The sequence below is a fragment of the Nyctereutes procyonoides genome, unplaced genomic scaffold, assembly GCF_905146905.1.
Source record: "Nyctereutes procyonoides isolate TBG_1078 unplaced genomic scaffold, NYPRO_anot_genome, whole genome shotgun sequence".
In the NCBI taxonomy this organism is placed as follows: Eukaryota; Metazoa; Chordata; class Mammalia; order Carnivora; family Canidae; genus Nyctereutes; species Nyctereutes procyonoides.
The window spans coordinates 32183004-32210956 of record NW_026575159.1 but is presented as its reverse complement, the minus strand read 5'-3'; the positions used below and the strand labels follow the sequence as shown (position 1 = coordinate 32210956).

At 61.5% G+C, this 27953-nt stretch overlaps 2 protein-coding genes across 3 annotated transcripts; one reads left to right on the top strand and one right to left on the bottom strand.

Annotated features, from left to right (window-relative positions):
• Positions 1-1455: 1455 nt before the first annotated feature.
• Positions 1456-9111, bottom strand: LOC129502591 (cytochrome P450 11B1, mitochondrial-like). Of its 2 annotated transcripts, XM_055314313.1 has the most exons (9): positions 8873-9111; positions 8323-8478; positions 4496-4695; positions 4169-4372; positions 3734-3888; positions 2576-2742; positions 2057-2135; positions 1765-1962; positions 1456-1569 (listed from the first exon to the last, which is right to left on the bottom strand). In XM_055314313.1, the coding sequence occupies exons 1-9, from the start codon at positions 9109-9111 to the stop codon at positions 1456-1458; spliced, it is 1512 nt and encodes a 503-aa protein (XP_055170288.1). The 2 variants fall into 2 exon arrangements, with proteins under 2 accessions (XP_055170288.1, XP_055170289.1); XM_055314314.1 differs by lacking the exon at positions 1765-1962.
• A 9339-nt stretch (positions 9112-18450) lies between these two features.
• On the top strand, positions 18451-26766 carry LOC129502443 (glycosyl-phosphatidylinositol-anchored molecule-like protein). Its single transcript, XM_055314047.1, has 3 exons — positions 18451-18523; positions 18994-19101; positions 26477-26766. Exons 1-3 carry the CDS (start codon positions 18451-18453, stop codon positions 26764-26766), a joined length of 471 nt encoding a protein of 156 aa, XP_055170022.1.
• Positions 26767-27953: the final 1187 nt, after the last annotated feature.

Sequence of the window (27953 nt, the reverse complement as noted above, 5' to 3'; positions counted from 1 at the left end):
CGACACACGCATACTCCCTGCGGGGGAGCGGCCATCCCAGGCCTGCCGGCCACCGTGGGCCACCACGGAGTAGGGCCTCTGATAAAGCAGCGACTGTCAGGCGGCGGGAGAAGCCATCCCCGCTCAGTCAGTGCCCGCGCAGCCTGTGCCACCTTGCTGGGTCCTCCCCGGGGCCCGTGAGCTGGGCGTCCTCGCGCGGTGAGGGCGATGAAGGGCCGGGCGCCCGTGGGGTCGGGGAGTCCCGCTCGTCTCCGTGGCTCCCCGTCCCCCTCGCCCGGGCCTGCCCGGGGCCGGGGGAAGACCACCCCGCGGGCAGCAGCCCTCCTCCAGGGCGACGGCGTTCGAGGGCGCCAGGTCTCTTCCTCCTCCGGGGCCTCCGCGCGGGGACAGATGCCGCCGAGGGGCCCCTGGGCGCGGGCAGGGCTGGAGCAGCCTGGGGGCGCCCCTCCTCCCGCTGCCCGGCTGGGCGCCGAGTGCCGGCTCTCCCGGGGGCCGGGGACGGCGAGCGGAGCGGCCCCCGCCCGGCCTTGCCTTGGCCCCTTCCAGCCGGGAGTGTCCCATGCACCGCGCCGCCTGGGACAGGCTGCTCGAGGCTGCCAGCTAAGAGACCCCAGCCGGCTCTCCGCCATTCAAAGCCCCTTCCTGCCACGGGGTCAGGCCCGAGGGGCCACTGTGACAGGGCGGGCGGCCACCGCACGCAGAGGCCCTCTCTCAAGCGAGCGTGTGGCTGTGCCTGGCTGAGGGTGCCCCAAGCCTGCTTCTAGAGGTTTCTCCGAGGTCACCCCACAGCCAGTCAGAGACTTCACCATCCTCCCTGCTTGGTGAGTCGTCTCCACGGCCCGTCAGCCCCGTGAGCTCCTGGGTGGCTGTTGTTCTAGTCAACGCGACCCTGACCCGCTCATGCAGGCCCTCGGCGGGGGCTTCCGCCATAAGCCCAGAGCCCCGCAGGGCCAGGAGGAGCCCAAGTGGACTGAGCACAACGGGTGGGGGTGGGGGTCGGGGTGGGGGTGGGGCTGGGGTGGGGTAACTACCGGCCCCACTTGCAGCTCTAGGCTGGGAGAGAGCACTGCAGGCACAGGGTATGGCCCTTGAAATGGCAGCGAGCAGGACGGGGACCCGAGGTTGGCAGCTCCTCAGGGGCAGAGGACACAGGGGCTAAGAGATTGGACAGTGAGGCGAGGCGGGGGGTGGGGTGTGCACATCCGAAGCCCCAGGGGCTAGTGTCGGGGTGACAGGGCCTCAAAGGCTCCCGGAGGGTGCTCGCTGCCGGGGAGGGCGCTGGCGGCACCGGGCACACACCAGGGCCTGCCGCCAGGCATCCTCCCGTTCACCCTCTGTGCAAGGTGCTGGCTGCACCGTGTGGCTCAGGAAGCAGGGCCCGAGGGGGCAAACGGGGCTGGCCCGGGGTCAGGCAGTGGGGCTGGTGGCGTGGGGGCCCGACAGCGGGGCAACACCCTAGTGGATGGCCCGGAAGGTGAGCAGGGGGAGGGTGGAGGGCATCATTATGAAGCGGTAGACCATCTTGATGTCCTCGTGGGTGAGGGTCTCCACCAGGAAGTTGTTGAGCACCTAGGACAGAGGCGCAGGTGTCCCCGGACAGTCTCTTACCCCAGGGTCCTGGCCCAGGCTGCATGGCCTGCCTGGCCCCCGGTGCGTGGGCTGGCTGCAGCCCAGGGGAAGCCAGTGGTTCCCAGCAGGCCGCCCTGCACGCCAGCCCCCACCCTAGGCCGGGCCCCGCGCGTGGCGCCTCCCGGGGCCGCTCACGTGGTGCAGCAGCAGCAGCATCTCGGTCTCCGCCAGGCGCCGCCCCAGGCACTGGCGCACGCCAAAGCCGAAGGCCAGGCTGGGGGCCCTGGTGCCGGAGCCCCGGACGCCCAGCCAGCGCTGGGGATGATAGCGCTCGGGCCTCTCGAACACGCAGGGGTTTCGACCCAGGGAGTAGAGCTGCACCTTGACCAAGGTCTGCGGACGGGGGAGGGGCAGTGTCAGCGGCCCCGGGGGTCCACAGGTCAGCCGGGCTTGCCGTCAGCTGGAGGGGCTGTGGGGCCCCACTCACCCCCGCCGGGATGCGGTAGTTCTGCAGCACCACGTCCGAGCCCACCTGGCGGTCCACCGAGATACCCACAGGGTAGAGCCTGTGGACAGGGGCATCCCACAGGGTTGTCTGCTGTGTCCGCAGGGGCCCTGGCTTCCCTCCCGCGGCCCTCCTGGCACAAGGGCGCCGGCCCAGGGGACCTCCCGCCACCCTGTCGGGTCGCTTCTGGCTCCGGGAGGCCTGGGTCACGAGCAGCTCGTTCCTGGCACCTCCTGAACTCAGATGAAGCTCTGCCACCCTGCGCAGCCTCAGGAGGAGGACATGGCCAAGCATGGCTCCCAGGGGGGCACCGAGGTGGCATCACGGAGGCAGAAGCACCCCCATCCCTTCGGGGAGAGGAAGAGGAGGTACCGGGATGCATGGTGGGCAAAGCTGCTCCTCAGCCCCAGGATCGGAGCACCGCCACCCAGATGGCGGGGCTGGGGCAGTCAGAGGGGGTTGGGGGTTGGGGGGTGGGGGGTGCAGGGCTGCCACACCCACCTCAGGGTCTCCTTGAGGGCGGCCCGCAGCAGGGGCAGCTCTGTGACTGCTGTCTGGGGATTCTCAGCGATGCCGGCCTGGGCCCCCCGGCTCTCCTGGCGCAGGGCGTGCTGCACGTCAGGGTTGCGAGCCAGCTCGAACAGAGTCATCCACAAGGGGTAGGCTGTCTGCAGGAGTCACGAGTGTGGGGCTCAGCCCTGGGCTGGGCCAAGAGCCTACGCCCGGACCACCCCCCAGGATGGCGGTCTGCCCTGGGCATGGGCCTCTCCCTCTCCACCCTGGGGAGGACGGATCCCAGGGATCTGACACCTCAAGATCTAAAGCCCGCCTCATCCCCCGCCCTCGCATCCCCGCGGGAATCTCCGTCCAAGTTCAGAGAAGATCCAGGCCTCCTCCTCTACCCACTTGAGGGCCTGCCTCTCACCCTCCTCGGGGGCTCCATCTGCTCAGGGGCACGCGTGCATGTGCCGGAGGGAGGCTGCTCCTCGGCCCCAGGGCTGTGGCACGTCGGCACCCATGCGGTGATCTCCCCTGGGCACCGAGGGGCAGGTCAGCCCTGACCCCGTGGTCTCAAAACCAATGGGCTGCCCCAGGCCCTAAGTCTGGCTGGGCCTCGGGCTCCACTCAGCTAGTTTCTCCCCCCACAGGGTCGGTGCCTCTGCTCAGGAGCCAGGGTGCCCAGGCCACGGCAGCACCTCGGGACGTGGGCCGAGGAAGGCTGGGTCTGCTTCCCCCTCCACCACTGCCACTGCCACCACCACCCCCATCCCCCTGTTGGGTTGCCATCTGCTTGCTGTGCCACCAGCTGCAGCCTGGAGCTGCCTTTTCTGTCCTGAGCCTGTCCCCTGCAGGGCAAGTCCCAGGAGAGCCTCATGTCCCTGTCCCCGGGAGGGGCCCCTCATGAGCACACTGTCCTCCCCTTGGCCAGGCCCCAGATGACTGTGTGAGGTGTGTGCTGCCGCAGGGCACTGGGGCCCCTGCGCTCTACACGGGGCAGGCTCGGCTCCCCAGCGGGGCGGCCCCCGCGCCCTCCCCTGCCCTCAGATCAGAGCCTTCCGTCGCCTCAGAACAGGGGCGAGCGGGGGCTGCTCTGCGCGGGGGGACGCGCTGCCTGGAACCGGGCGTCTGTATACTGGGGCAGGGCTGGTCCGGCCTGACCGTGTCCACGCTCCCGGCGGTGAGCTCGATGCAGTTGGCCCTGACGGCCTCCGGGCTCAGGTCCGCGCGCAGCAGCAGCTCCCCAACGATGCCGCTGTAGTGCTGCGGGCGGCCGAGGGCCAGCTCCTGGTAGATCCTCTGGATGGCTTCGTTGGCTGTGGGCCGGAGACACAGGGGCCTGGGCCCGGGGCCGGGGGGCTCTCCGCCTCAGCCCTGCACCACGACCCGCCGCACCGCCTCGCCCACCCGCTCCTGCCCGGTGCTCGGGCCCAGCGCAGCCCGGCCCAGCCTCCCCGCCTGCTCCTGGGGGCCTCCAGGGTGCCCCGAGCGCCCCGCTGGGGCCGCAGCCCTCCCGCAGCCCTCCCCCAGCCTCGGGGAGCTGGAACGGCAGCCCCGGGTCCCTGTGCCGCGGCACTGCCGGTGTCAGGTCCTCACCGTACTGGACGATGTAGTCCCAGGACTCAAAGTGCTCCTTCCACACCCTGGCGCTTGTCCAGCGCGACAGGCCCCGCGGCAGGTACAGGAGCTGGGCCGTGGACCTCAGCATGGCCTCCAGGGCCTGGAGAAAGTGCAGGCTGGCAGGACTCGGGCTGGGGCCCAGCAGGCCCAGCCGCTCCCCGAACAGGGCCAAACTGCTGGCTGTGGACAAGGCATGCTGCTGAGCGCAGGGCAGCCGCGGGCCCCGAGGGCAGCTGAGGGCCCTGGACGGTCCCAGCTGGGGCCCAGCCCGCCCCGGCACCAGCCAGCCCAGCACCTGCACACCTTCTACGGTGTAGTACAAGATGCTGGGCCGGATGTCCAGGGTCAGACTCCCACGGGCATTCTGCAGCACTCTCGCCCTCAGGGCCTGTGAGAAGTCCCTGGCCACCCCATCCACCATGGGGATGTACTTCTGGACGGCCTGTGGCGACAGCACGTCCGGGTTCAGCTTCAGTCGGTTCAGGCGCCACTCGGGCCCGTTTCTGTAGAGCAGACACAGGAGCTGCAGGGGAGGCAGATCAGCGCCGGGCTGGGCCCGCACCGTCCCCCATTGACCTGGTCTCCAAGGGGAAGGGGTGGGGCGGGGGGCTGCCTGCAGGGCCCGAGGGGTGGGTTGCCCTCCCTTGGGCCCCAGGGAGAGCCCTTTCTCCCACGGAGGCCTTGAGTGCCGCGTCCAGATACCCTCCATGCCCCCCGTGCTCCCCTCGAGGCGAGGCCGAGCCCCGCACATGTTCGATATCCTTATCCAGATACTAACAGCATTTTTCGCAGAACGAGAACAAATAACGCTAAAACATGTATGGAAGTCCGGAAGACCTTGAAAGCCAAAGCGACCTCGAGAACGAACCACAGAGCTGCAGGTCCCACAATCCCAGGTGTGAGGCTACACTACCGAGTGTAGTGATCGGTCCAGCCTGGTGCCGGCACGGAAGCAGGCGCACAGACCAAGGAGAGCTGAGTGGAAGCCCAGAGGAGGCCACGACTGAGCGGTCCATGGATCTCTACGAAGGAGGTGGAATATCCAATGGGCAGAGGACAGTCTCTTCAACAGGCGGTGCCCAGACACCCGGACAGCACCCGGCAGAAGAATGACACCAGCCGGCTTCCTACACCACACGCACAACTACCCTCGGAATGGACAAGAGAGCTCCGTGCGAGACCCGAAACCATAGACCTCCCAGAAGACAGCACGGCCAGGGCCGTGTCCGACGTGGGCCGTTGAGGCATCTCTCTGGATGCGGTCCCCTCAGGCACGGGGAGGAAGAGCAAAATTAAATTATCAGAACTTCACCCACGGGGAAGTGTTTGCCCAGCGAAGGACACCGTCAACAGAAGCAGGAGGGCAAGCTCCTGAGGGGGACAAGACTTTGGCAAAGGACACGTCCATGAGCTCAATATCCAAACACGTAAGGAACTCAGGCAACCGCACCCTGGAAAACACACGATCCAATGAAAAACGTCAGAAGGCCCGGATGGACATTTTCCCAAGGAAGACACAGAGCTGGCCCACAGACACAGGCAGATGCTCCTCGTCACCCATCGGCAGGGAAACACAGATCCCAACTAGAGTGAGACAGCCCCTCACACCCATCAGCACGGCCACCGCCCCAAACCGCAAGACAGGACAGATGTTGGTGAGGCTGTGGAGAAAGGGGAGCCCTCGGGCACTGCTGTTGGGAATGCAGCCTGGGCAGCCGCCCTGCAGGATGGTAGGGAGGGTCCTCAAAGAGCCAAGAGTAGGGGATCCCTGGAGCTCAGCAGTTTAGCGCCTGCCTTCAGCCCAGGGCATGATCCTGGAGTCCCTGGTCGGGTCCCACATCGGCTCCTTGCGCGGAGCCTGCTTCTCCCTCTGCCTGTGTCTTTGCCTCTCTCTCCCTGTGTCTCTCATGAGTAAATATATAAAATCTTAAAAAAAAAAGTGAAACATCGTTCCACTACTGGCTGTTTCCCCAAGGAAAATGAAAACACACAGCGGAAAATATACGTGCACGCTGAGGTTTCTTGCAGCCCTGTTTATGATGGGCAAGCTAGAGAGAGAGGCAGACATTTATATACGATGGAATATTACTCAGCCATGAAAATGAATGAGATATCGCCATTTGCAACAACGTGATGGATCTAGAGGGTATGATGCTAAGTGCCAATAGTCAGAGAAAGACAGATTACCATAAGATTCCGGTCATTTGTGGAATTTAAGAGGCAAAGCCAATGCATCAACACAAAAGAGAGAAAGAAAAAAACAAAGAAAGAAAGAAAAAGAAAGAAAGAGAAAGAGACAGACAAAATTGCAAGTTTTAAGCAGAGAGAACACCCTGCTGGTTGGCAGAGGGGAGGGGCCCGGGGCGGGGGAAACCGGGCTGGGAACCCACAGTACACTTGTCGTGATGAGCCCTGAGCAGCGTATGGCCGTGTGGAGTCCTTATGTTGTCTGCCTGAAACTAATGTAACAGCGTCATGAAGTATGCTTCGATTAGGAAGAAGAGGAAGATTATGTGAAAGAAGAAGATGATGAAGAAGGAGAAGGAGGAGGAGGAAAAGAAGACGATGAGGAAGGAGGAGGAGAGGTTGAGGAAGCAGAAGTGGGAACCGAATGAGATGAGGAGGAGGAGGAGGTGTAAGAGGAGGAGAGGAAGAGAAGCAGAAGGAGAAGAGGAAGAGGAGGAGAAGGAAAAGAAGAAGGAGGAGAAGGAAGAAGAAGACGAAGAAGCAGGAGGAGAAGGAGGAGGAAGAGGAGGAGGAGATGTGGAGGAGGAGGAGAAGAGGAAGAGGAAGCAGAAGGAGGAGGATGACATGGAGAAGGAGGAGAAGGAGGAAGAGAGGAAGGAGAACAGGGAGGAGGAAGAGGAGGAGGACAAGGAGGAGGAGGAGGAAGAAGAGAAGGAGAAAAAGGAGGAGACGGAAAAGTAGGTGCAGGAGCATGCGGAGGAGCATGAGTGGGGGCAGGAGGAGGAGAGGCAGAGGGGGAGGAGGAGGAGGTAAGAGGAAGCAAAGGAGGCAGAGGAGGAGGAGGAGGAGAGCGTTCTGGCCAAGTGGGTGCTGAGCAGTAATTAGAGCAGATGGTCTCCGGGGAAACCAGGGCCCCGAGCACGTCAGCACGTCCGGCTCCAGGGCGCTGTACGTCAGTCCGTCCGTCTGTCTGGTGGATGGAGCTGCCTTCTCAGGCACACGCGAGCACAAGCAGCGTTTCCACGGCTGGCTGCCTGCACATAGAGACAAGGATCGCGCGCGCTCACGGGCGCCCAGAGAGATGCACACGCCACACGGGCCCCGGGCAGACTCGCACGCTGACACAGACGACATGCGTGAGCACACCCACAATGCCCACCTGCACATGCCCACGACACACCTGGATGCTCAAAACTGGGCACACATGTGCAGATGACACACTCTTGGGCACGCAGGCCGGTACCAAAGCGCACACACACGTGTGCACACACAAAGAGCAGAAGCGCGCACACATGCCAACACGTGGAGACACCGCTCAAGCACGCACACCGCGGCATGAGCACAAGCCAAAGGCAGCCATCGTGGGCAAACACACACGCATTCACACGCCTAAAACAGCACCAACCAGTGAGCATACTTGTGGGCCCACTCACACACCAGGGCAGACACCCACCACACACACACGCACCCAAGGGTGCACACGCGGGCTCATAGCCTCCCAGGCCTCCCACCTAGAGTTTAGCTTCTGAACAAAGGCGCCTCCCTCTGCCGCCCGCCCTCCTCCCACCCCGGCCTCGCCCTCCTGAGCTCCCTGTGCTAACCCCAGGGCCCACGGGGCAGGGGCCAAGGGCTGCCGACCCAGGGGGCCCCAAGGCCCCAGAACACACTCCCAAGGGGACCTGGCCGTGACTCCACTCCCCCGGGCCTGGGCCTCCTGACCTGTAGGAAGGGAGAAGGCCACCCTGCCCGGGCGGGCCACCTACAGAGGCCTGGGTGGAGTGGGTGCTCCCTTGTGGAAGCGGCCATCCTGCTCTGCTGACCTGTGGCCCTGCTGCCCCTCTCCAGCCCCGGGACATGCGGGCCTCCCCACCCCTCACTGGCCTCGGGCCGGGTGCTCGCAGGCTGCCGGCTCCCTCCCACGCCGCCCCCCCACTCGCGCTCACAGCAGGAACACGCCGCATTTGTGCCCACGATGCTGTCGGTAGGCCAGCCAGGGGTCCAGGGGCGGCCGCCAGGGCTGAGGGCTCTCCACTCGCTGCAGCCTCTCCACGTCCTCGGGCAGCATCACGTGCACCATGTGTGTCCCTCCCACGTCATACCTGAGGGACAGAGCTCAGAGCCCTGCTGGGGGGCCGGGGCCTCCCTGGGGCTCCCCCTGCAGAGCCACCGGCCTGGCTCCCGTTGGCCTCTCCGTCCTCCTGGGCCGTGGACGGGGCTCGAGCTCGGGCTCCTACGCCGTCTAACCGGGGAAGCCTCTCTCGCTTGGCCGTCCGCCCTCGGCCGTCTGCCCTCTGCCTTCGGGTCACCGTCCGGGGAGCCCTGCAGCCTCACAAGAGCCCCGGCGGGTGTCCGGGGTCAAGGGCACGGAGCAGCCACTGCTCAGCCCCCAGGCGGCCGCTGGGGACACGCAGCGCCCTGCACCCACGGGGACTCAGGAGCCGGGAGGGACAGCCAGGCAGGGTGCTCCCAGCGAGGCGGGCAGGAAGGCTTTACCTGAAAATGGGCCCCAGCTCCTGGAAGGTGCGGTGCATCTCCAGGTGGAGGCTCTCAGAGCCCTGCTGCCTCCAGATCTGCAGCACCCGCATCCACTTGTTGCCGGGACAGCGGGGCACGGCTTCGAAGGGCAGCACCGCCCTGGGGGCCGGAGCGGCTCGGGTGCCCAGTGCGCGTGCCCTGCTCAGGGCCAGCCAGGGCCCGGCCCGCCACCCTCGCGCCTGTGCCCTGAAGGCCATTCCGATGCTCCCTCCGCCCCCGGTCAGCACAGTCCTTTTATCTCGCCCGGAGGCCTGGAGCGGCGACTCGATCGCGTCATGGGGGAAGCTGTCCCTGGACGAGGCCAGGAAACCCGGCGCAGGGGTCAGGGCCGGCGGAGGAGGAGGAGGAGGGGGAGGAGGGGGAGGAGGGGGAGTAGGAGGCCGAAAGAGATGGATGGGCGCCTCACTCCCACTTGCGCAAGGCCTGCTGGTGGCCGGGCGTCGAGAGCAGGTGCAGGGTATGGCCCGGGGGCCCAGGTGGCTTGGCCAGGGTAGGGCCCTCGCCCCCTCCCGGGTTGGGGAAGGAGCAAGATGGATGGGTCCTTGTCTTTTCAAGAGATGACAGGGGCCTGGGCTACTTTCCTCTCCCTCTACGAGGACCAGGGCAGGAAGGAGCGGAGCGCGTCATCCCATCGACCCACAGGCCTTCTTGGACTGCTCTCCCCCTGGCCTCAGGCTGGGTGCAGGAGACCCCGACACTAACCTTAAGCTGGCTCGGTCCCACCAGTGAGCGCTTTTGGTGCTGGGGCCGGAGCCGGGGCGTTGGGGCTGGAGGGGGGGGCAACGGGGGAAATCCAGAGAGCCAACTGAGGGTGGCTCTGATGGGGCCGAGGCCCTATATGCCTGTCTGGCCTGCAGGCTCAGTTGAGGAGCAGCCAGTGGCCAGGACACGAGGGTCACTGATAGGATGCCCGGCAAGCCCCTCCTCGGCAGGGAAGCAGGGGGGCACAGCTGGTGTGGCCCTCGCGTGGCCCGCGGGCCTGGGCCTGTGCTCAGGGCCTACGCCCTCCTCTCTCATCTGCACGCGTGCTCTCGGGGCTGCAGGCTGTGAGCTCAGGCCAGGCGGGGAAGGATAGAGTCAAGATGGGGTGTGTGCTCGGGCTCCCGACCCTTGGAGGGTGGATCCACGGTTCGGGGTGCCAGGGCATCTCCCTGACACCTGGCAGCATTCCCACAAGGTGGCTATCGCTGTCACGGTTCCTATTTTAGAGAGGGGACAGAGGCCCGTCCACTGCCACTTGCCACAGGCCCTGGTTCCTCCCAACCCCCCGACCCCCGCGTCAGACGCCGCTCCTCCCCTGCCCTGGCTCCTCTGCCCTCCCCTGCTGTGCCTGCAGCCCCGACCCTCATTTGGGGAGCGGGAGATGGGGGCAGCCACCCCAGCTCGGGCTGGAGGCAGGTCGGAGGGCGCGTGAGGGTTTTAGCAGGGACGGTGGGATCTGAGTCGGTTTTCCATTGGCCTCAAGGCAGCGGCTCCCTGCTCCTGACCCTCCCTGAGGGAGTCCCCGGGTGGGGCGGGCGAGGAGTCAGAAGTGCCAAACCCCCGGCAGCAAGCAGAGGCGCACTGTGCCTCACCCCGGAGGGTGCACGGGCATGTGTCCTCGGGCGACAGAGGCAGGCAGGAGCCACACCGGCCCGGGCCCACGCCATGCGGGACACTCCCACTGCCCGACCTGTCCTGTGACACCCGCCCGGGGCACTTGTGGCCTCCGCGGGGCTGTTCTCCGCCCTGGGCCAGCTTTCCTGTCCCCACGCGGTCTGCCTCCAGGGATGCGGGCTGCCCGGGGGAACCACGGAGTGGCACCCACTCGGAGATGCCGGCAGAGGATGCCTCCTGGCTGGTGTGCACGCAGGCGGCTGTCGGGGCTGCTGTTCCCTGTGACCCCCTGGCCTGGCAAGCCCTCCCTGGAGGCCTCCTCTGGGGAAGGCAGGCCTTGGGGGGTGTCCTCTGAGCCAGGGCTGGGGGTGGGGGTGGGAGGAAGGGGCCATCCCGGCCGAGGCTCGACTGGCCCGAGAGCGACATTGCCAGCCCAGGCCCTCCCGGGGCCAGCTAAGGCCACGACAGATGCAGAGGTAGGACGAATGCTCGGGGGCGACCCTGTGAGCCCACACACTGGTGCTGCTTGCCGGGTCAGGTCCAGGTCCGTTGTATGGAATTCCCTATGTTCCGTATCCTGGAGTCCGGGTCGGGGAGCTAGTGGGAGCAGGCATGGGGGTGCCGCCATCAGAGGAGGGCTGTCCCGGGATGATGGCCCAACCCCATGCCAGGGACTCCTTCCCTCCTGGGGCTCTCAAGCCCACATCATCCTGTCTTCCTGGCCCTGGGCCTTCCCAAGGAAGCCCAGAAGCATGCGAGCACTACTCTTCACAGGGGAACCTCGGGCTCCCCTCCTCCAGCACCGATGCCCTCAAAGACCAAGAGAAGGAAAGAGGGGCAGCAATCAAGAGTGACAAGGCTGGTGCTCCAAGAGACACACTCACAGTGGGATCACTGTCAGAGGGTTTGGACTCGCCCCAAGGCAGGCTGTGGGCTCTGGCCAACTGGGTGTGGGCCACCCCCCCCGCCCCCGTCCTAAGGCCCCCTCAGGCAGACGGTGAGTCAGTGGGCGAAAAACAAGTTTAATGCCACAGGTTCCAAGCATGAGCAGCGAGTCCACGTCATTTGTGCCACCTGCAGAAGGCAGGCCTGAGCCATGCTCTGTGGGTCACAGCAACCTGAGGCCTGCGAGCCCCGGGGACAGCATGAGGATGGGCACCAGCCAGACACTGCTGCTCCTCAAGTCGCTCGCTCTCCCGCTTTCTCTGTAATAATTTGCTTCGGTCTCATTGAGCTCTGGAGAGTCGGTATTACACAAGGCCCTCACGCAGCATCTCACGTAGAGGAACGGTGTCGGCTTCAGAAGTATGAATGACCTTTCTTTGGCAGGATTCGATGAACTCATTGGGCAATAACGAACACACTGCTTTGACACATAGTAGTAACGGGCAAATATTCCTAACAACCATAAAGAGAGAAATGAATGCCGTGAATCGAAAGCAGGTCCCCCAGAGCACCTCCTGCCTATACCCACCCAGCCCTGACCCCCTTCGGGTGCCCCTGCTCAGAGGCTCCTGGTTAAAGAGGCCCCTCAATCCAGGAAGGGGGGGATCTGGAGCCACCGCCCATGCAGAGCGGCTCAGGCCTCTGTGATCAGAGTGCTTCCGGGGGGCGGGGGGGGCTTGGCTGCAGAGTGGCCTCGAGAGGCGCCCCCACCCCGGCCTGTCCACGCCCACCGGGAGCCTGGGCCTGGGCTCTCCTTTTGGGAACTTACCGGCTCCTGGGCCTCAGCTTCACACTACCAGGTGCACAGGCCTCTGAAACCCCGGGCACACGTGAGAGCTCGGACTCTTGCCCATCCTCGCCACTGCCCGGGGCTCAGTGCTGGCCTCTGGAGAAGCCGCCACCCAGGGCCCGGGAGCCAGCGCTGTCGCCGTGCACCTGCACGGGCAGCAGGGTCGGCACTGGCTGCGGGGCCCTCTTCTGGCTTCACCTCATCGGCAGTTCCTCGTGCTCATCGCGTCCCCCCAGGACCCTGTGAGGTCTGTGCGGGGCTGGCGCGAGTCCTCAGCCTCCACTCAGCACCCCTCACGATTCGGGGCATGTGCGCGGGCCCTCCCAGAGCGGCTGCCAGGTTGTCTCTGATCTGGGGAGCCCTGACCTGACCAGGCCCTGGGGTGCCGGTCTCCAGACTCCTCTTTGGGGGGAAGGGCTTCGTGTGGCCAGAGGCTCTTGGGTGATTCACATGCGACTGAGCGATGGTCTCCACACATCTTCCCGCACACGCATTCCTTCCAGAACATACAGCAGCCCACGGCCCTACTCGGTGGCTCTCACAAAAGCTACTCTCTGAGGGACGGGGGACACCATTAACACATCGTTCATTCAAAAATGAGTACAGGCAGGCCGCCGGGCGGCTCAGATGGTTGAGCGTCTGACTCTGTTTCGACTCAGCTCCTGATTTCGGCGTCGTGAGGTCGGGCCCCGTGTCGGGCTCCAGGCTCAGCAGAGTCGGCTTGGGACTCTCTCCCTGTGCCCCTGCCCAGGTGCACCCACCGCCTGGGCTTTCTCTCCCTCTCCCTCTCCCGGGTACTTAAGTAAATGCTTAGAAAAAAAAAAAAAAAACGGACACAAATACACTCTACTGCTTTCTTCCTACACCCACTATTTTCTCTTGTCCCACTCCTGGGGGTCAGCCCGGGTCGGCCTGGTCCTCCTCAAGCTGGTCTCCTCAGCCACCTGCTTCCTTCCAGTCCTGGTCACAGGATCTTGTTCTCCAATTTTTTTTTTTTTACTCCAATTTTTTTAAACATGACTTTTGATTAGTTATTCCTTGAGGAGAAAACCATGACACACCCTAGTTCCTGCAGGTTATTACTGATCTGCCAGCAAACCCCAAAATGAACTGAGATACTCACTTAGGGCAATAGAGGCACAAAAGCGTATACCCTCCGGACATTCTGTTGGATTCTGGCATTTGAAACTATGCTCCTTCTCGCAAACATGACACCTCAGCAGGCCTGAAAGGGGAAATGAACATGAAGTGGAAGGTTCCAGTCTCCAGTCCTATGAGGTGAACACCCACCAACGACTCCCTCCTCTACATGACCGAACCAGTGGGTCCCGAGTCCTTGGGCTTCTCTCCTGGGGTTCCCTCCGCCTCCCCCTGGCTGACCCACACCCGGACACCAGGCACGGCCACACACACACACACACACACACAGCACTGCACCTGCACAGCCTCACCGCAGCCTGTGCACGCACGCCTTCCCGCACAAGCATGCTCCCCACACTCACACGCCTGGCGTCTCACGCTCAGCGGCTCGGGAGACTGGCCGTCTGCTCTCGCAGGCCCTCCCCACTGGCCTCCCGGCCCAGCTAACCCCTCCAGCACCCGCTGCACCCCCCTCGACCCCCAGGGCCTGCACCCTGACCCCCGTGCCGTTGCCCACTGTTGGGTCTCTATGAGGACAGTACCTACTCCCGGGAGAGAGCCGGTCACCCTCTCACGGCGGTGCCAGTCCTCTGAGACAGCGCTGGAGGTCCCAGAAGGACCAGGCCGGGCCTGGCTCCCCCAACGGCTCCCAGGAAGACAGTGTGAGGGGACACCGCGGGGACCATGGGGTTCTGGGGAGGACGTCGGGATCCTGGCCACGCCTACGACTGCCCGCCCTTGGCCGGGGGCCCCAACTAAGAGGCTGCCCCATCAGGCGTCCCTATCTGCGGGCCGCTCTCCCGACGCTGTTTTGCTCCCAGCTGCCTGTGCTCTTCCCGTCCAGACCTGCTGGGGCCATGGGGGGCGTCTGGCCGGGTGGCCACCCCGTGTCCCAGACTCATCCTGGCCTGCCTCCTCACAGCCAGGAGGCGAGGGACCCAGCCTTACCCTCTGTTCCTGACACGGTGACATTTGTCTCCACCCTCGGCAGGTCCACGAGCAGGAGCAAAGCCAAGAGGATCATCATTTCCTGCGGTGCCTGGGCCTGGACGCAAGGAGCGGGCATACGTGGTCAGCTCTGGGACCCAAGGTTACGCTTGGCTGCCTCCGTGTCCACCACCCCCAGGGCCATGGGAGGCCGGGTGCTCTTCCCGGGACAGCGGGCACCTCCTGGCGCATCCCCTGGCCTGGCAAGCCGGTATATGCCTGACCGTCCACGCCAACCAGTTCCCGGGTCCGGCCCCAACCCGACCACTCCCAGCCCTGCCCCCTGACACCACCCCCGCCCCCAGCACAGCAGCTATCCAGGCCCGGCCCCACGTGCCAAACCGCGGCACCAGAAAGTGAAGCCACGGACTTTCCTCAAAGGATGGGTCCTCTGTTGTCGACTCCCTCAGAGACACTCTCCACGTGGGGGTTCTCACCCTACTGATCCTAATACACGCAGTGGCTGGCTCTGTAGGTGACGCGCTGCCCCTGCTCTTCTTTATTTTATTATTTCTTTGAGATTTTATTTAACTGTTCATGAGACACACACAGAGAAGCAGAAACACAGGCAGAGAGAGAAGCAGGTCCTGCAGGGAGCCCGACGCGCGCCTCGATCCCCAGACCTGGGATCACGACCTGAGCCTAAGGCAGGATGTCCAACCGCTGAGCCACCCAGGCGTCCCTGACCCTGTTCTTTTGAACGTTTCTTTTGATAACTCAATTCTGTATTTTGTTGCGGTTTTACCTTCACAGGTAGATCTTTTGAAACAACTTTCCTTCTCCCCGTTTGTCACTTCCCCACAGAGCCGTGTCCTTCCTGGTCACCCGATGAATCATGGCCGTTTGCAGGCAGTGAGCCTGTCCCCCTCTCCTGTCTCCAGGTCCCTTCCTTACTTCCATGACACCCTCCCCCCCCCCAGGAGGCGGCAGGCGGAAGCATGGAGCCCTACCCGTTGGCAGCTGGGCACCATCGTTGCCAGAAGAAAACACTTGCCAAACTGAAAATCAACCACAGCTCTAGGCCCCTCGGAGAACTGGGGTCACAGAACTGACAGCGCCCAATCCCGCGAGCGAGGTGCACCCCACGACGAGCCCCGAAAGCCCCTTACCTGCAGCAGAAGCTGCCGGAGCCTGAGGCCGGGAGCAGCGCTCACATGCAATTGTGCCCAAGCGCTGGAGGCGGGCTGTGAACGGCAGTGCCCGGGAGTCCCCCGCGCCCAGGAGCCCACGACCAGCCTCGGGCACTTGGCCACCAAGCCCTTTCTTCTTCTTTCGAAAGGACAGCAGCCGCGAGTGCCACAGAACACACCCTCCGTCCTGGGAGCGAGACCTGGGCAAGATGCGAGCCGAAACCGGACGCACAAACCAGCTCGCTCGGGGACGGGACACCTAAGGGCACTAGAGCTACAGCTGACATCCCACGGAGTCCCGGTCCCAGGGCCCGGCACGCGAAGCCTCACGCTCAGGGCCCGTCTCCCCCACGGCCTGTTAACGCCCACCGCCGGCCCGCCGGCAGCCGGAAGACCAGGCGAGCCCAGAGCCAGGGAAACAGCTTCCAGAGACCAAGGCAGCGGGAGGACAAGACCTCTGCAACAGAGACGTCCCCGTCACGGGACAAGGGACGGGAAGGGACCAAGATCGGGACCCGCAGGGCGCCAAGGAAAAGAAAGCAGACGACGCGGGAGAACCTATGTACCGTGGGTGTGCAGACGGAAGGTCTGCGAGTCACAGCGAGGTCTGGAGCTCACAACCACCGTGGCGGACACGGGCAACGCTGCCGACCGCGCCTCAGTGGACTCACAGCCACAGGGACCCGGGGAGCCTGAAGCCAAGTCACGAGCCATCTCCCCAGAGCGACGCCAAGACGGAAAATGAGAACGCAGATCACCCCTAGCGTGCGGGCCGTGCTCCTGAGCAACACACGGCGTTGCAAGGCCCGGGGAGGAGCAGAGAAGGGCTCAGAAGAACCCCCTGTAGTCGAGCGGCACCTTAACCGTCAAGGGCTTTGCAGCGCTCCTCCGTGACGACGGTGAAGCGGAGCCAACACGCCGGGTGCCACGGCCGAAACCGAGAGGCCCACACACGCGCCCATCACCCACCCCGGCACGTGCACACGGCGGCAGTCGAGGTGCAACCTTGAAGGAACGCGGCGCACGGAGCCAGGCAGAGGGCGGCGAGGGCCCGGGAAGGGGAGCCGCGCTGCGCCTCCCGACAGGAGCCCGCAAGCCCCGGGCGTGGTGACCCGCGGCGAGGCTCGGAAGCCAAGGCCTGCGCACCTGGAACCTGCACCTGCAGGAACCGTCCCTCCCCGCGCAGCACGACGGGGTCTGGCAGCGCCGTCACAGCGCTTGTCCGCCGCGGCCCCGGGAACCTGCACCCACGCACCCGCGCACGACCCCACGGCGTCTCGCGGTCCAGCGGGGACGGGAGATGCGCGGTAAGAAGCAGCGCACGGGGCTGCCTCGAGGCCCTCGCCCTGCCTCCCGCTCCCCCACGGCCTCGGGGCCCCGGCCCCGGCCCCGGCCCCGGCGCGACAGCCCCGCTGCGAGCCCCGCGCGGAGAGGCCCGCGGTGGTGCGTGTCCCCCGCCGGGCCGGACGGCGGCCCCGCCTTCCTAGCAGACCCGACGGAGGGGAGGCGGCGCAGGGCGGCCCCGGGAGCGGGCGCGCAGCACGGCCCGGAGCGCGAGCGCCAAGGCCCAGAGCACGACGCGCGGAAGCAGGCCAGGGCCGGGGGGCCGGGGGGCCGCGGGGCCGGGGGCCGGGGGGCTGGGGGGGCCGGGGCCGGGGGGCGGGGGGGGGCCGGGGGGCCGGGGGGCCGCGGGGCCGGGGGCCGGGGGGCTGGGGGGGGCCGGGGCCGGGGGGGCCGGGAGGGGCCGGGGGGGCCGGGGGCCGGGTGCACGCCCCGCCGCGGAGCCCCGCCCACGCCAGAACCTTCTGGAACCCGCTGGCCGCGACCGCACGCACCGCACCTGCTGTAGGGACGACGCGCTGCCAGCCCGGGGGGCTCCGCCCAGAACCTCCGGGAACCTTCTGGAACGGCCGGAACCCGCCGGGCTGCGAGGGCGGGGCGTCCTGCCCGCCGACCCTTCTAGAAGGCCTCGGGCCAGGGCGCGTGCGCAGCGGCGCAGGGCCTGGCGGGACTCGTGCGCGGCCGGAGACCCCGTGGGGACGCGCCGCGGGGGGAGCGCGAGCGTGGGCCTGAGCGTCGTCGCGCTCGCTGGTGGCGGCCGAGGCTCCGAAGGTTCTGGAAGGTCGCCTTGGGGCCGCGTGTGCGGGGGAGGGGCAGGAGCTGCGGGGGTGGGGGTGGGGCGGGACGGTCTTGAGGGACCGCGGAGCGCGCCAAACTGGCCTGACGCGCTCCCCCGACGGGCCCCACCCCCCGGGTCCCCTCCCCCGACGGGCCCCATCCCCGGGCACCCTCCCCCGACGGGCCCACCCCCAGGGTCCCCTCCCCCGACGGGCCCCACCCCCCGGGTTCCCTCCCCCAAGGCGCCGCACCCCCCGGGTCCCCTCCCCCGACGGGCCCCATCCCCGGGCACCCTCCCCCGACGGGCCCACCCCCAGGGTCCCCTCCCCCGACGGGCCCACCCCCAGGGTACCCTCCCCGACGGGCCCACCCCCAGGGTCCCCTCCCCCGACGGGCCCCACCCCCCGGGTCCCCTCCCCCGATGGGCCCCATCCCCGGGCACCCTCCCCGACGGGCCCACCCCAGGGTCCCCTCCCCGACGGGCCCACCCCCAGGGTCCCCTCCCCCGACGGGCCCACCCCCCGGGTCCCCTCCCCCGATGGGCCCATCCCGGGCACCCTCCCCGACGGGCCCACCCCAGGGTCCCCTCCCCCGACGGGCCCCACCCCCCGGGTTCCCTCCCCCAAGGCGCCGCACCTCCCGGTCCCCTCCCCTGAAGGGCGGGTCTGCAGGGAGGCAGGTGCAGGTGGCTGGTGCTGCTGCTGGCTGCTGACCCTCCCGGGAGCCCTGCACCCTGCACACACACACCCCGGGAGGTGCTCTCCGCCCCCGGGGAGCTGCCCACACGCACACTGTCTCCTCTCCGTAGGTTCCAGTCCCTGCAGGAAATGATGCTCCTCTGGGCCTTGCTCCTCGCCCTCGGGTTGCCCTTGGTCAGCAATCAAAACGTATCCGTGTCCAGTTGTGAGTATCAGAGCCTCCGGCGGTGTTGGAGGCGACGAGAATTTACTGTCCTCCAGAGTCAGGGAAAGGGTTCGAGAGGACCTTGTCACCTTAGCCAGCAGGGAGGTCCTTCGTCATGTCCTCGGTGGCACGGGGTGGACTGAGTGCCCCTGAGCTCCAGAGGGCAGGGGGGCGATTCTAGCCCGAGCAGGGGGAGGTGGCTGAGTCCAGGCACATGGGGGCCTGGGGGCGCACGGCCTCTTGTGACTGTCAGGCCTCCTGGGACAGACGAAGCCTGTGAGCAGAGCACAGACTTCCATATCCCGGCCTCTGAGGACAGGAACACCGCCTGGCCCCTGCTGGAAGCTAATCCCTGCCAGAGCAGACGTCCTCTCAGGCAGGGGGTAGGGGTCCAGGGTCCGGGGCCCAGGGTTGGGGTCGGGGGAAGTTGCATGTGGAGCCTGAGCCTGATGCTGCTGAGTCTCTTCCAGGGACCTATAGTTTGAAATGCCACGATTGCTGGGATATCAACAATTTCAACTGTCCTCAAATTAGGACGTGTCCCTATCACATCCGGCGCTGTTTGACCATCTCTATCCGTAAGTACTGCTTTCTCACGCCTTCTGATTTTGTCAGTTTGAGCCCCGGGACCCAATCGGTTCTGTCTCTGCACCGGGCCTAGAGGCCTAGTCTGCGGCTCTGCTCAGGGCGTGTCCCCAGGCCCTGTGCCCCCCAGCGTCTCTCCACATCATCCCCTGCCCTTCTGTGTCCCGAGCCTTCTGCAGAACAGTCCTCTCGCTGCTCTCTCAGGGTTGTGCCAACTGCCGTACCTCGCGGGCATCTGCCCACTGGGGACTCAGGTAGGAGCTCCAATCCGGCCTCTGTCCCTGCACCGGGCACCTGTCCTGTGCGGGTCTCGGCCTGTGAATGGGTGGTGACGTGGCCGGAACGGCCCCATGGTTCTTAACGGGATTGCAGGGCGCCCTCAGCGGGGGCCATCGGGAAACCTCGGGATGCTAGGGCCCGGCACTTACAAGTCCTGGAGCTGGCAGGGCAGCCTGGAGGCGCACGTCCAAGTCCTGGGGAGCAGAGGGACCGCACGGGCTTGGGGTTCTGCTTTTCTTGGGGTTGAGGTGGGGGACCTAGGGATTCTCGGGCACATCATTCACCGGCGCAGCTAAACCAGAAGGAGAGGAGTTGAGAGCACGGGACAGGAAAACCAGGAGACCCGAGTGGTCACCTCCGGAAACCAACCAAGATCTTGAAAGCAGAGGAGCCTCGGGTGGCGTGGGTGTGTCTGTGCTGGCTCTTCACCTGGTCAGCGCCTGGGGGTTGGTTTACTCCGGGCAGCTGGCTTTGCAGCAGGGGGCTTGGCACCCACGGCTTGTCAGGCCCTTGCATCACAGAAGGAGAAGGACCACCACCAGGGCCGCGCTACAGCGGCCCGTCCGGGAGACCCGGTGAGTCGTGCGTGGCCGAGGTGGGATGACTGCTCCCGGGGGCTGGGGACTCTCTTTCCCCACACCTCACCCTCTATGGCTCTGGGGTATACTTGGCCCAGAGAGAGCTCGCCTGAGGCCGGCAGGGCTCAGGGAAGAGAGGCCGATGCTCTGGAAGCTCGTTGTGGTCTCACGCAGTGGTGGACGCCAGGGGACTCCAGCCTTCCTCGCTTCGTGCTGCTCCGTTTCCAGCCCCCGTCCCCATTGCTGGGCCTCTAGACCAGGAGCGGTTCCTAAGAGCGCGGTAGTTGCTCGGCTGCTGGCCTGCATAGGCGACAGGTGTGTGGACGAGCACTTCAGAGAGTCTCCAGAAGGGTTCCTCTGGGTGGGCCGGAACGGGAGGGCAGAGAAGCGTGGCGTCCGTGTTTTCCTGCCACGTGGGCTCTTTCCCTCGCCCCCCAGCCTGAGCTTCGGGTAGACCTGGTTCTGGACTGGCCTTCTGATCACCAGCCTGCCGTTGAGACTCGTCGTCTCTCAGCTCCTCCCGCACTCATGGAAGCTAAAACACCTGCGTTTAATAAAAACTCATCCCCGAGGGCTTCGGGGCTCGCTCGTCCTACGTGACCCTGGTGGACGCCAACGCAGAGAATTTACGAGAGCCTTCAGAGGGCTGCAACGCTCGGATATTTTCTCCTTCATGTGAGTTTCTGACTTCGGGGTTGTGTAAGTAAACCAAAGACCTCTACAGAACACTTCCGAACCTCAGACACTGAGCTTTGCCCCACAGACTCATCGGTGTATCCGTGGCTGGACTGACCAGTCTACAGGACCCAACCGAGAGACCCCAGAACGAGTTCCACACAGATTTACCCACGTGATATCCCGCAACGACGCAGACACGGATGCTGGGGAAATAGAGCCTTTCAGCTCGATCTGGCAAAAGTGAACCTTGCCCTAAATCTCAAATCATATCAACAAATACCTCAAAGGGCTGCATGAGCTAAATGTAAAATGCAAAAATCTAAAACCACAAGAAAAAGAGAGCGCATAGGAGAGAATCTTTGGCCTCTCTGGCTACTCAAAGCGTGCGTAGCCTTGATATAAAGGATGACCTACAAACAGGGACCTGGGGACGTGAGATGTCACCAACTGTAGATACTTCTGTGTGGAAGGAGGTCCTGTTCAGAGGAGGGAAAGGCAAAGCTACGGACCGGGAGGGAAAGTATGCAAACCACGTACCTGACGAAACACAGGTCTTGGGTGTATACAGAAGTCTCACAACTCAACAGCAGAAATGCAGACAGCCTCCCGAGAGCAAGGGCAAGGAGATGAAGAGACGTTTCACCGACGTGGGTTCACACGTCGCAGATGAACCCACGAGCAGGATTTCAACATCCTCGGCCGGTAGGGAAATGACCATTGAAAACCACAATTCGAGGTTGGGCATCAGAGTGGCCAAAGTGAAAAATAGTGACCACAGCAAATGCTGGCCAGCGTGGTAAAGAAACGAGGTTTTCATACATTGCCAGTGGCAGTGAAAAATGGGGCAGCCGAGGTGGGGAGCGCAGTCTTGTTTCTTAAAATCTAAATCTGCAGCTCCCATACATTCTCCCAGGTTGCACTTCCGAGTATTTTCCCCGGAGTAATTAAATAAAACAACACGTGGTTTTTCGCAACTACTTTATCGGTAACATGTCACCCCTGGAAACATCCTGGCTGCTCTTCAGTGCCTAAAGGGTAAAGAAACCATGGTACAGCCACCCCGAGGGTGTTCCTCGGCAGTAAAAAGCGGGTATTGATCCATCAACCTGAATGCATGTCTGGAGGATGACACTGAAGGAGAAGCAGCCACCTACAGAGGTGACAATCCATGTTCCCTGTTAGAGACCATTCTAGAAATGACCAACTGAGACAAGCGTCTTGTGCACGTGGGTAGGGGAGTCCCTAGCGGGGCATCTTGCTGGGAAAGACGTCAGTGCGTTCATATGAGGGCGAGTGTGGTGATAAAACTGTCTTTTTTCTTTACTATTTTGGAAGCCAGTGTCCTGGTTGGGATACTGCACTATGGTCTTGCAAGATGTTACCATGGAAGTGACTGAGTAAAGCTACACGGGATCTTTAGGTATTTCCTGCAAGTGCTAGGATTTTACATTATCAAAAGTAAAATGTTGAATGGAAAAGCAATTTAGAATCTAACCTATTATTTATGTTAATAATAAAATAGATATAATTAAAAACCCAAGAGTTTCAGAATTAGCAAAATATATTCTGCTTTGTACAGATGTGCTTTTTAAAAAATATTTTACTTATTTATTCATGACAGAGAGAGAGAGGAGGAGACACAGGCAGAGGGAAAAGCAGGCTCCATGCAGGGAGCCCAACGTGGGACTCGATCCCGGGTCTCCAGGATCACGCCCTGGGCCGAAGGCGGCGCCAAACCACTGAGCCACCCGGGCTGCCCCTAGAGATGTGTTTTAAAATGAGAATGTAAAAAAGTTTGCAAAACATATATAAACACAGGGTACAACTTAAATATTGTCAGGGGAAAGCTCTTAAGCACACACAGAAGCAAGGCGAACATTAATACGAGAGCGTTACTGGTGTGATGGGCAGCACTGTACAGAGAGGAAGGGGTAAGAAAACCTGGATAAAACCTCTGTGTAGATGCACACGTGCCCCGTAACAGGATGAAGTAACAGAAAATCCTCCATAGCATTTGGGAACTGTAAGTAGATCCACAGTCACAGTGTGATTGCCCTTAACACATCTCTCGCCATAGAGTCTAGGTGCTGCAGCAAAGTGACAAAGCTTGCTACAGCTCTACACCCGAGCTGGACAAAGTCTCTGTAAAGGATCAGAGAGCAAACGTGTCAGCTTGGAAAGCCACCTGGTCCTCGTTGCAAGTACCCAGCACTGCCTCTGAGGCGATGGAAACAGCCAGAGAGGACGAGTAAACATACCCATGGCTCCTATGTTCCAACAAATCTTTACTGATAGATACAGCTGGTGGACTGGGTTGTCCTGCGGGCTCTTGTTTGTGAACTCTGCTACAGAAGGTGTGCATAAAGCCGTTCACAAACGAGGAATGGGAGGCCCCTGGGTGGCTCAGCAGTTTGGCGTGTGCCAGGATCGAGTCCCAGGTCAGGCTCCCTGCATGGAGCCTCCTTCTCCCTCTGCCTGTCTCTCTCTCTCTCTCTCTCTCTCTCTCTCTCTGTGCCTCTCATGAATAACTAAATAAAATCTTAAAAAAAAATTTTCCACATCGAAAGAGCAAAAACAGGATTGAAATGGAAGACTTAAAGGGATACACCAAGCTTACAGAGTGTGAGACCCAGTAGGGGTAAGATGGCTCTTGTCCCCAAATTAACCTACAAATTCCATGAAATTCCAGTCAGAGTCCAGCAGGTCAGTGTGAGTGTGTGCGTGGGCAAGAGTGTGTGTGTGCAAGCTGATTCCAAGTATTCAAACGTTTATGCAAAATTGAAGAGACAGGAATGTCCAAGGCAATCGTGTGGAAGAAGGGAGAAGGTGGAGGACTTGCATGCTCAACTCTCAAGGTTACTTCCATCATTTTGTCAATTCAGACAGTCTGATGCTGGTGTCAAGATTGAAAAAACAGACCTATATAAAGGAGAAAAGAGATCTCACATGCATCTATTTACGGACTTTCTGACAACGTTGGCCCTGCAGGTATCGGGGAAGGATGCTGGTCTGCACTCACCAGGGGTGGGGAGATGAGATCCTATTCCCTAGGTGGGCTTTGCACAACGGAAGCAGCCTCAGGCGCTTTGTAGATCTCCACGTAAAACTCAAAAGAACAAGGGGCTACTAGGTACCTACTTGTGCAAAGAATACGAACAGTGAGTTGAAGGGGCACGTGCACCCCAGTGTTTAGAGCAGCAGCGTCCACAAGACCCGAACTATGGAAAGAGTCCAGATGGACGGATAAAGAGGATGTGGTCGCTACACAGAGTGGAGTGTTACTCAGCCATCAGAAAGAATGAACTCTCGCCATTGGCCAGGGCGCGGATGCAACCAGAGGGTATCATGCTGAGCGAAATAAGTCCGAGAAAGACAAATGCCATAGGATCTCCTGCATTTGTGGAATTTAAGAAACAAAACACATGAACATAGGGAAAGGGAAGGAAGAACACAATAAGATGAAAACAAAACCATAAGGGACTTTAAATGAAGGAAACAGACCGAGGGTTTTTGCAGGGGAGGAGGGTGGAGACGTGCGCTTACTGGGTCATGGGCGTTGAGGAGCACGCTTGCTGTAATGAGCACCGGTTGTCACATGCATCTGACGAATCATTGCATTCTGTCTCTGAAACCAATCACACGGTATATGTTACCTAAATTGAATTTAAACACCTTTTAAAGATGATAGTTGAGAACACTTTCCAAGGGATCCCTGGGTGGCTCAAAGGTTTCACGCCTGCCATCGTCCAGGGCAAGATCCTGGAGACGCGGATCGAGTCCCACGTCGGGTTCCCCACATGGGGCCTGCTTCTCCCTCTGCCTGGATCTCTGCCTCTCGCTCTCTCTGTGTGTCTCTCATGAATAATTAAAATCTTTAAAAAATAATAATAATAAAATAAATATGTAAATAACAGAAGAGAGGATTTTTTTTATTCTTTTCAAAGGGAAATGTAGAATATCTTTGTATCCGTGGGTAATGACAAATTTAAGAAAACTGAACAATTCAGTGGTCGTCACATGTGGGAAGACTTGTGAATGGGATTCCTTAGAAATTCACAACCTCTGCCCCAGAGACGATACCGATACGACGGTGAAACTGGAAACGGCAGATGAAGACCAACCACTTCCCACACTGTGTGCCCAGGGCCTTGTGTTCACTTTATAGAGTGAACTTCGTCCTACAAATCAGTAACTGAACTAGCAGATCATTGGGTGGAAATATGAGCAAAACACTTGAAGGCTGTTTACCAGAAAACGATATCCCAGTGTCTAATAAATATGTGGAAAGATGCCCAACATCGTATCGGTGGAAATGCAACATGAAACCACGATGCAGTAACCCCAAAAGGCACCACTGAACATTCACAGGTGACCACTCATGTGGTGGCGAAGGTTTTGAAGTGCATGCGCTCCTTCGGAGGATAAACAGGTACTAGAGGCCTGGAAGAGTCTTCAACATCTGTGAAAGCCAAACATCTGCATCGTAGGACTCCGCGTTACCACCTAGAAGAACTGACGCACTCTCACCTCAAGAGGACAGACTCTCCCCCCCGCAGTGCTCTCCGGGGGGTAGACAACCGCCAGAAAGAGCCCTGATGTCCATCAAGCGTCAAGTGCAGACTGTTCGTCAGTAGACAAGTATAGGACTATGAGAGCGAAGCACGCACGACAGTGGGCCACAGCAGGGGGGGATCTGCCAAGCACAGAGTAGAGACAAGAAGCCAGACGCCAAAGCAGGCATGCAGGATTTCATATTCACAAAGTTCCAAAGCAGGTAAAACTAACACGGGTGCTTACAAACCCGGACACCACTTCTCTTTGGCCTTGGCTCCTTATGGTGCCTGATGGAGGGACAGAGGCAGGAAACGAGGGTTTTCATCCAGTTCTGTTTCTGGAACTCGATGCTGGGTATACGGTCACAGGCACTTCATGAAAACGCATCCAGCAGTCGCCCTGTGATCATGCGCTCTTCTGTAGAGCGTTGGCCTCTCTAAAGCCTTTGCGTGGCACATAAAGCAAAGCAAGTGCCTGGAGCCACATGTTGGTTCCTCCTCTTTAACTCCAGAGCCGTGAACGGATACGTCAACTGTGGCAAGTTCCAGGGAGAAAGAATCGAGTCAACACTGGGGTCACCGGGGGAGCAGGACTCGTGAATGAGGGCGGAGGAATTTCAACTCCAGGCCTCTCAAAGAGGCCTCACGTGGATCCTCACTCAGGTGGCCTTGGTTGGCCGGGGCTGTTGGGTGTGCCCACCAGTGAAGGCGGTCACAGATGGCTGTGCCATCCTGCTTGCGACAGGGCGTCCCGCCTGCGCTGGGGAGCAGGTTGGCATTAAGGGTGCATCCACACGTATGTTGTGCCAGGAGCCGGGAACACCTGGCTGAGGGGCCCAGGCAGGAGCTCGTCCTACAGGGGCCGCTGCACATGCAGAAAATCAGGTGAGGGCCACACTTACGGGGCCACTCCACTTCAGGGACTGCGTGATCCCGTGGGTCATAAGCAATTCTATTTCTAGAGCCCTGGAATTCTTAGGACAGATAACGAATGGGGAATTCCTGTGTACAGCATGCGCCAAGGTGCCGTCACACTACGTAGGCAGCGCCGGGGGCAGCGATGAGGTGGCGGTGTAGACAGAAAAACACCTCCAGGACAAGTTGTTCACGGAGTGACCCTGGAGTGGACGTACTCGGGTGTTATCAGTGAGGAGTCCTAGGCAACGTAGAAGCGTTTGCAGATGTAGACGGTGGGCAGGGAGGTGGTACTGGGTGGAGGGTGCTTGAATGTTTGCAAGCAGAAACCCTGAAATCAGTGGTTTTCATCTCTACTTTTGTAGGTTTGAATGTTCGGGAACTCTTCGTTTACAAGAACTGTACATACAACTGCACGTTTTTATACCGATCTGAAGAACCTCCTGAAGCCAGTAGAATTATGAAAACTAATAGTTTCTATTTTGTTCGTTGTTGTAGTGCTATGACTTGCAATGAGGGGGGACCTACGAATTTGGAGAGGGATATCATCCCGGATTACCCAATTGAGGAAGAGTTAGAAGGAGCCGTGCGCTTGGGGGAGTCCACATTTTTCCTGAGCGTTGCTTCCATCCTAGTCAGCAACACACTGACATGAGAGGCCCTCTTGGGGGGGGGGTGTCTGGTCTGTCCCCCATTCCTCAGAGCAAGTTCACTCCTCTTCCTCCCTGTGAGCCAGGGACACTGACCCACTGGGCTCCCTGTTGGTGGCCTACCCCTTTCCAGCTTATTTCAAGAAAGGAATAAAGAACATTATTGTTGGGTGTTGGGTACTGCTCACTGGGAGATTGGGAGATTTCTTGGTGGTTTTAGTATTGGAACAGTTCCTCTATAGACATCGTCTCACAAGTAGACCAAAGCATCCTGTCACTTTAGCAGACAGACATGCAGTCTCCTAATGAACAGCGCGAGAGTGACAGGACAGTGTGCATGTCAGCTGAAAGTGCAGTCCCAGCTGCGCTCAGGCCCCCGGCACCTGAGCCACCCGGACTCCACGCTTCCCGGCTCAGGTCGGGACGATGACCGCAGGAGAGTGAATTGGCAATAAAGTGGCACATGGACCAGCAGCGCCTGACGTTAGGGACTGTGCCCAGTGCCTTTGCGTGGGGCAGCCGGACAAGTCCCGTATGAATCGGAATCCTCCCTCAAAGCGGCAACTTCTTCACACCCGTGTGAGAAGGACTCCCTGACGCTGACCTCTGAGGAGGGTAAGGAGCTCAGGGCCACTGCCGAGCACCTTGACGTGACGGAGACTTCTGGGCTGCTGTCACTAAAGAGATGTGAAGGGAACAAAACGTTCTCCTCCTTTTGCCCTCGTCTCTCCTCCATTTTTATACCTGATTTTCACTTACAGAGAATTAACATAACCTAAGATTGAGCATTTGAAAGGCTGAAATTCAGTGTTGGCGAGTATATTCACAATGCTGTGCAGTCATCCCACCGTCGAATTCCAGAATATTTTGCAGCCCAAAGGGTACGCTACACGAGGAAAGAGCCACTCTGGACCTCTCTTACTAGTAGGCGGGCAAATATTTCTGCAAGAAAGTGAAAAAACATCTACACACAGAGCGTGATGGCACAATGCAGGCGGGAGGCTGCGGCGCATGCCGTGTGCCCCTTGCTCCCCCAGGGCACCAGGACGGCGTGTGACACGGGTCCTCCACCCCCCAGTCCCGCCTCCAGCCCGGGTATTCAGGTTCTGGCCACCTCATGAGGCCGATGAGTCTGTTTCAGTCCTTCCCCTCCTAGAAACTATAAATCCACACAAACATGTAGAAAAGAATT

Coding starts and splice junctions, on each gene's coding strand:
- LOC129502443 (XM_055314047.1), top strand. CDS start 18,451: ATGCTCCTCTGGGCCTTGCTCCTCGCCCTCGGGTTGCCCTTGGTCAGC. Junction 18,524..18,993: donor AAACGTATCCGTGTCCAGTT/GTGAGTATCAGA, acceptor AGTCTCTTCCAG/GGACCTATAGTTTGAAATGC. Junction 19,102..26,476: donor CTGTTTGACCATCTCTATCC/GTAAGTACTGCT, acceptor CTACTTTTGTAG/GTTTGAATGTTCGGGAACTC.
- LOC129502591 (XM_055314313.1), bottom strand. CDS start 9,111: ATGGCCTTCAGGGCACAGGCGCGAGGGTGGCGGGCCGGGCCCTGGCTG. Junction 8,479..8,872: donor GAGCTGGGGCCCATTTTCAG/GTAAAGCCTTCC, acceptor TCTGTCCCTCAG/GTATGACGTGGGAGGGACAC. Junction 4,373..4,495: donor CTTGTACTACACCGTAGAAG/GTGTGCAGGTGC, acceptor CCTTGTCCACAG/CCAGCAGTTTGGCCCTGTTC.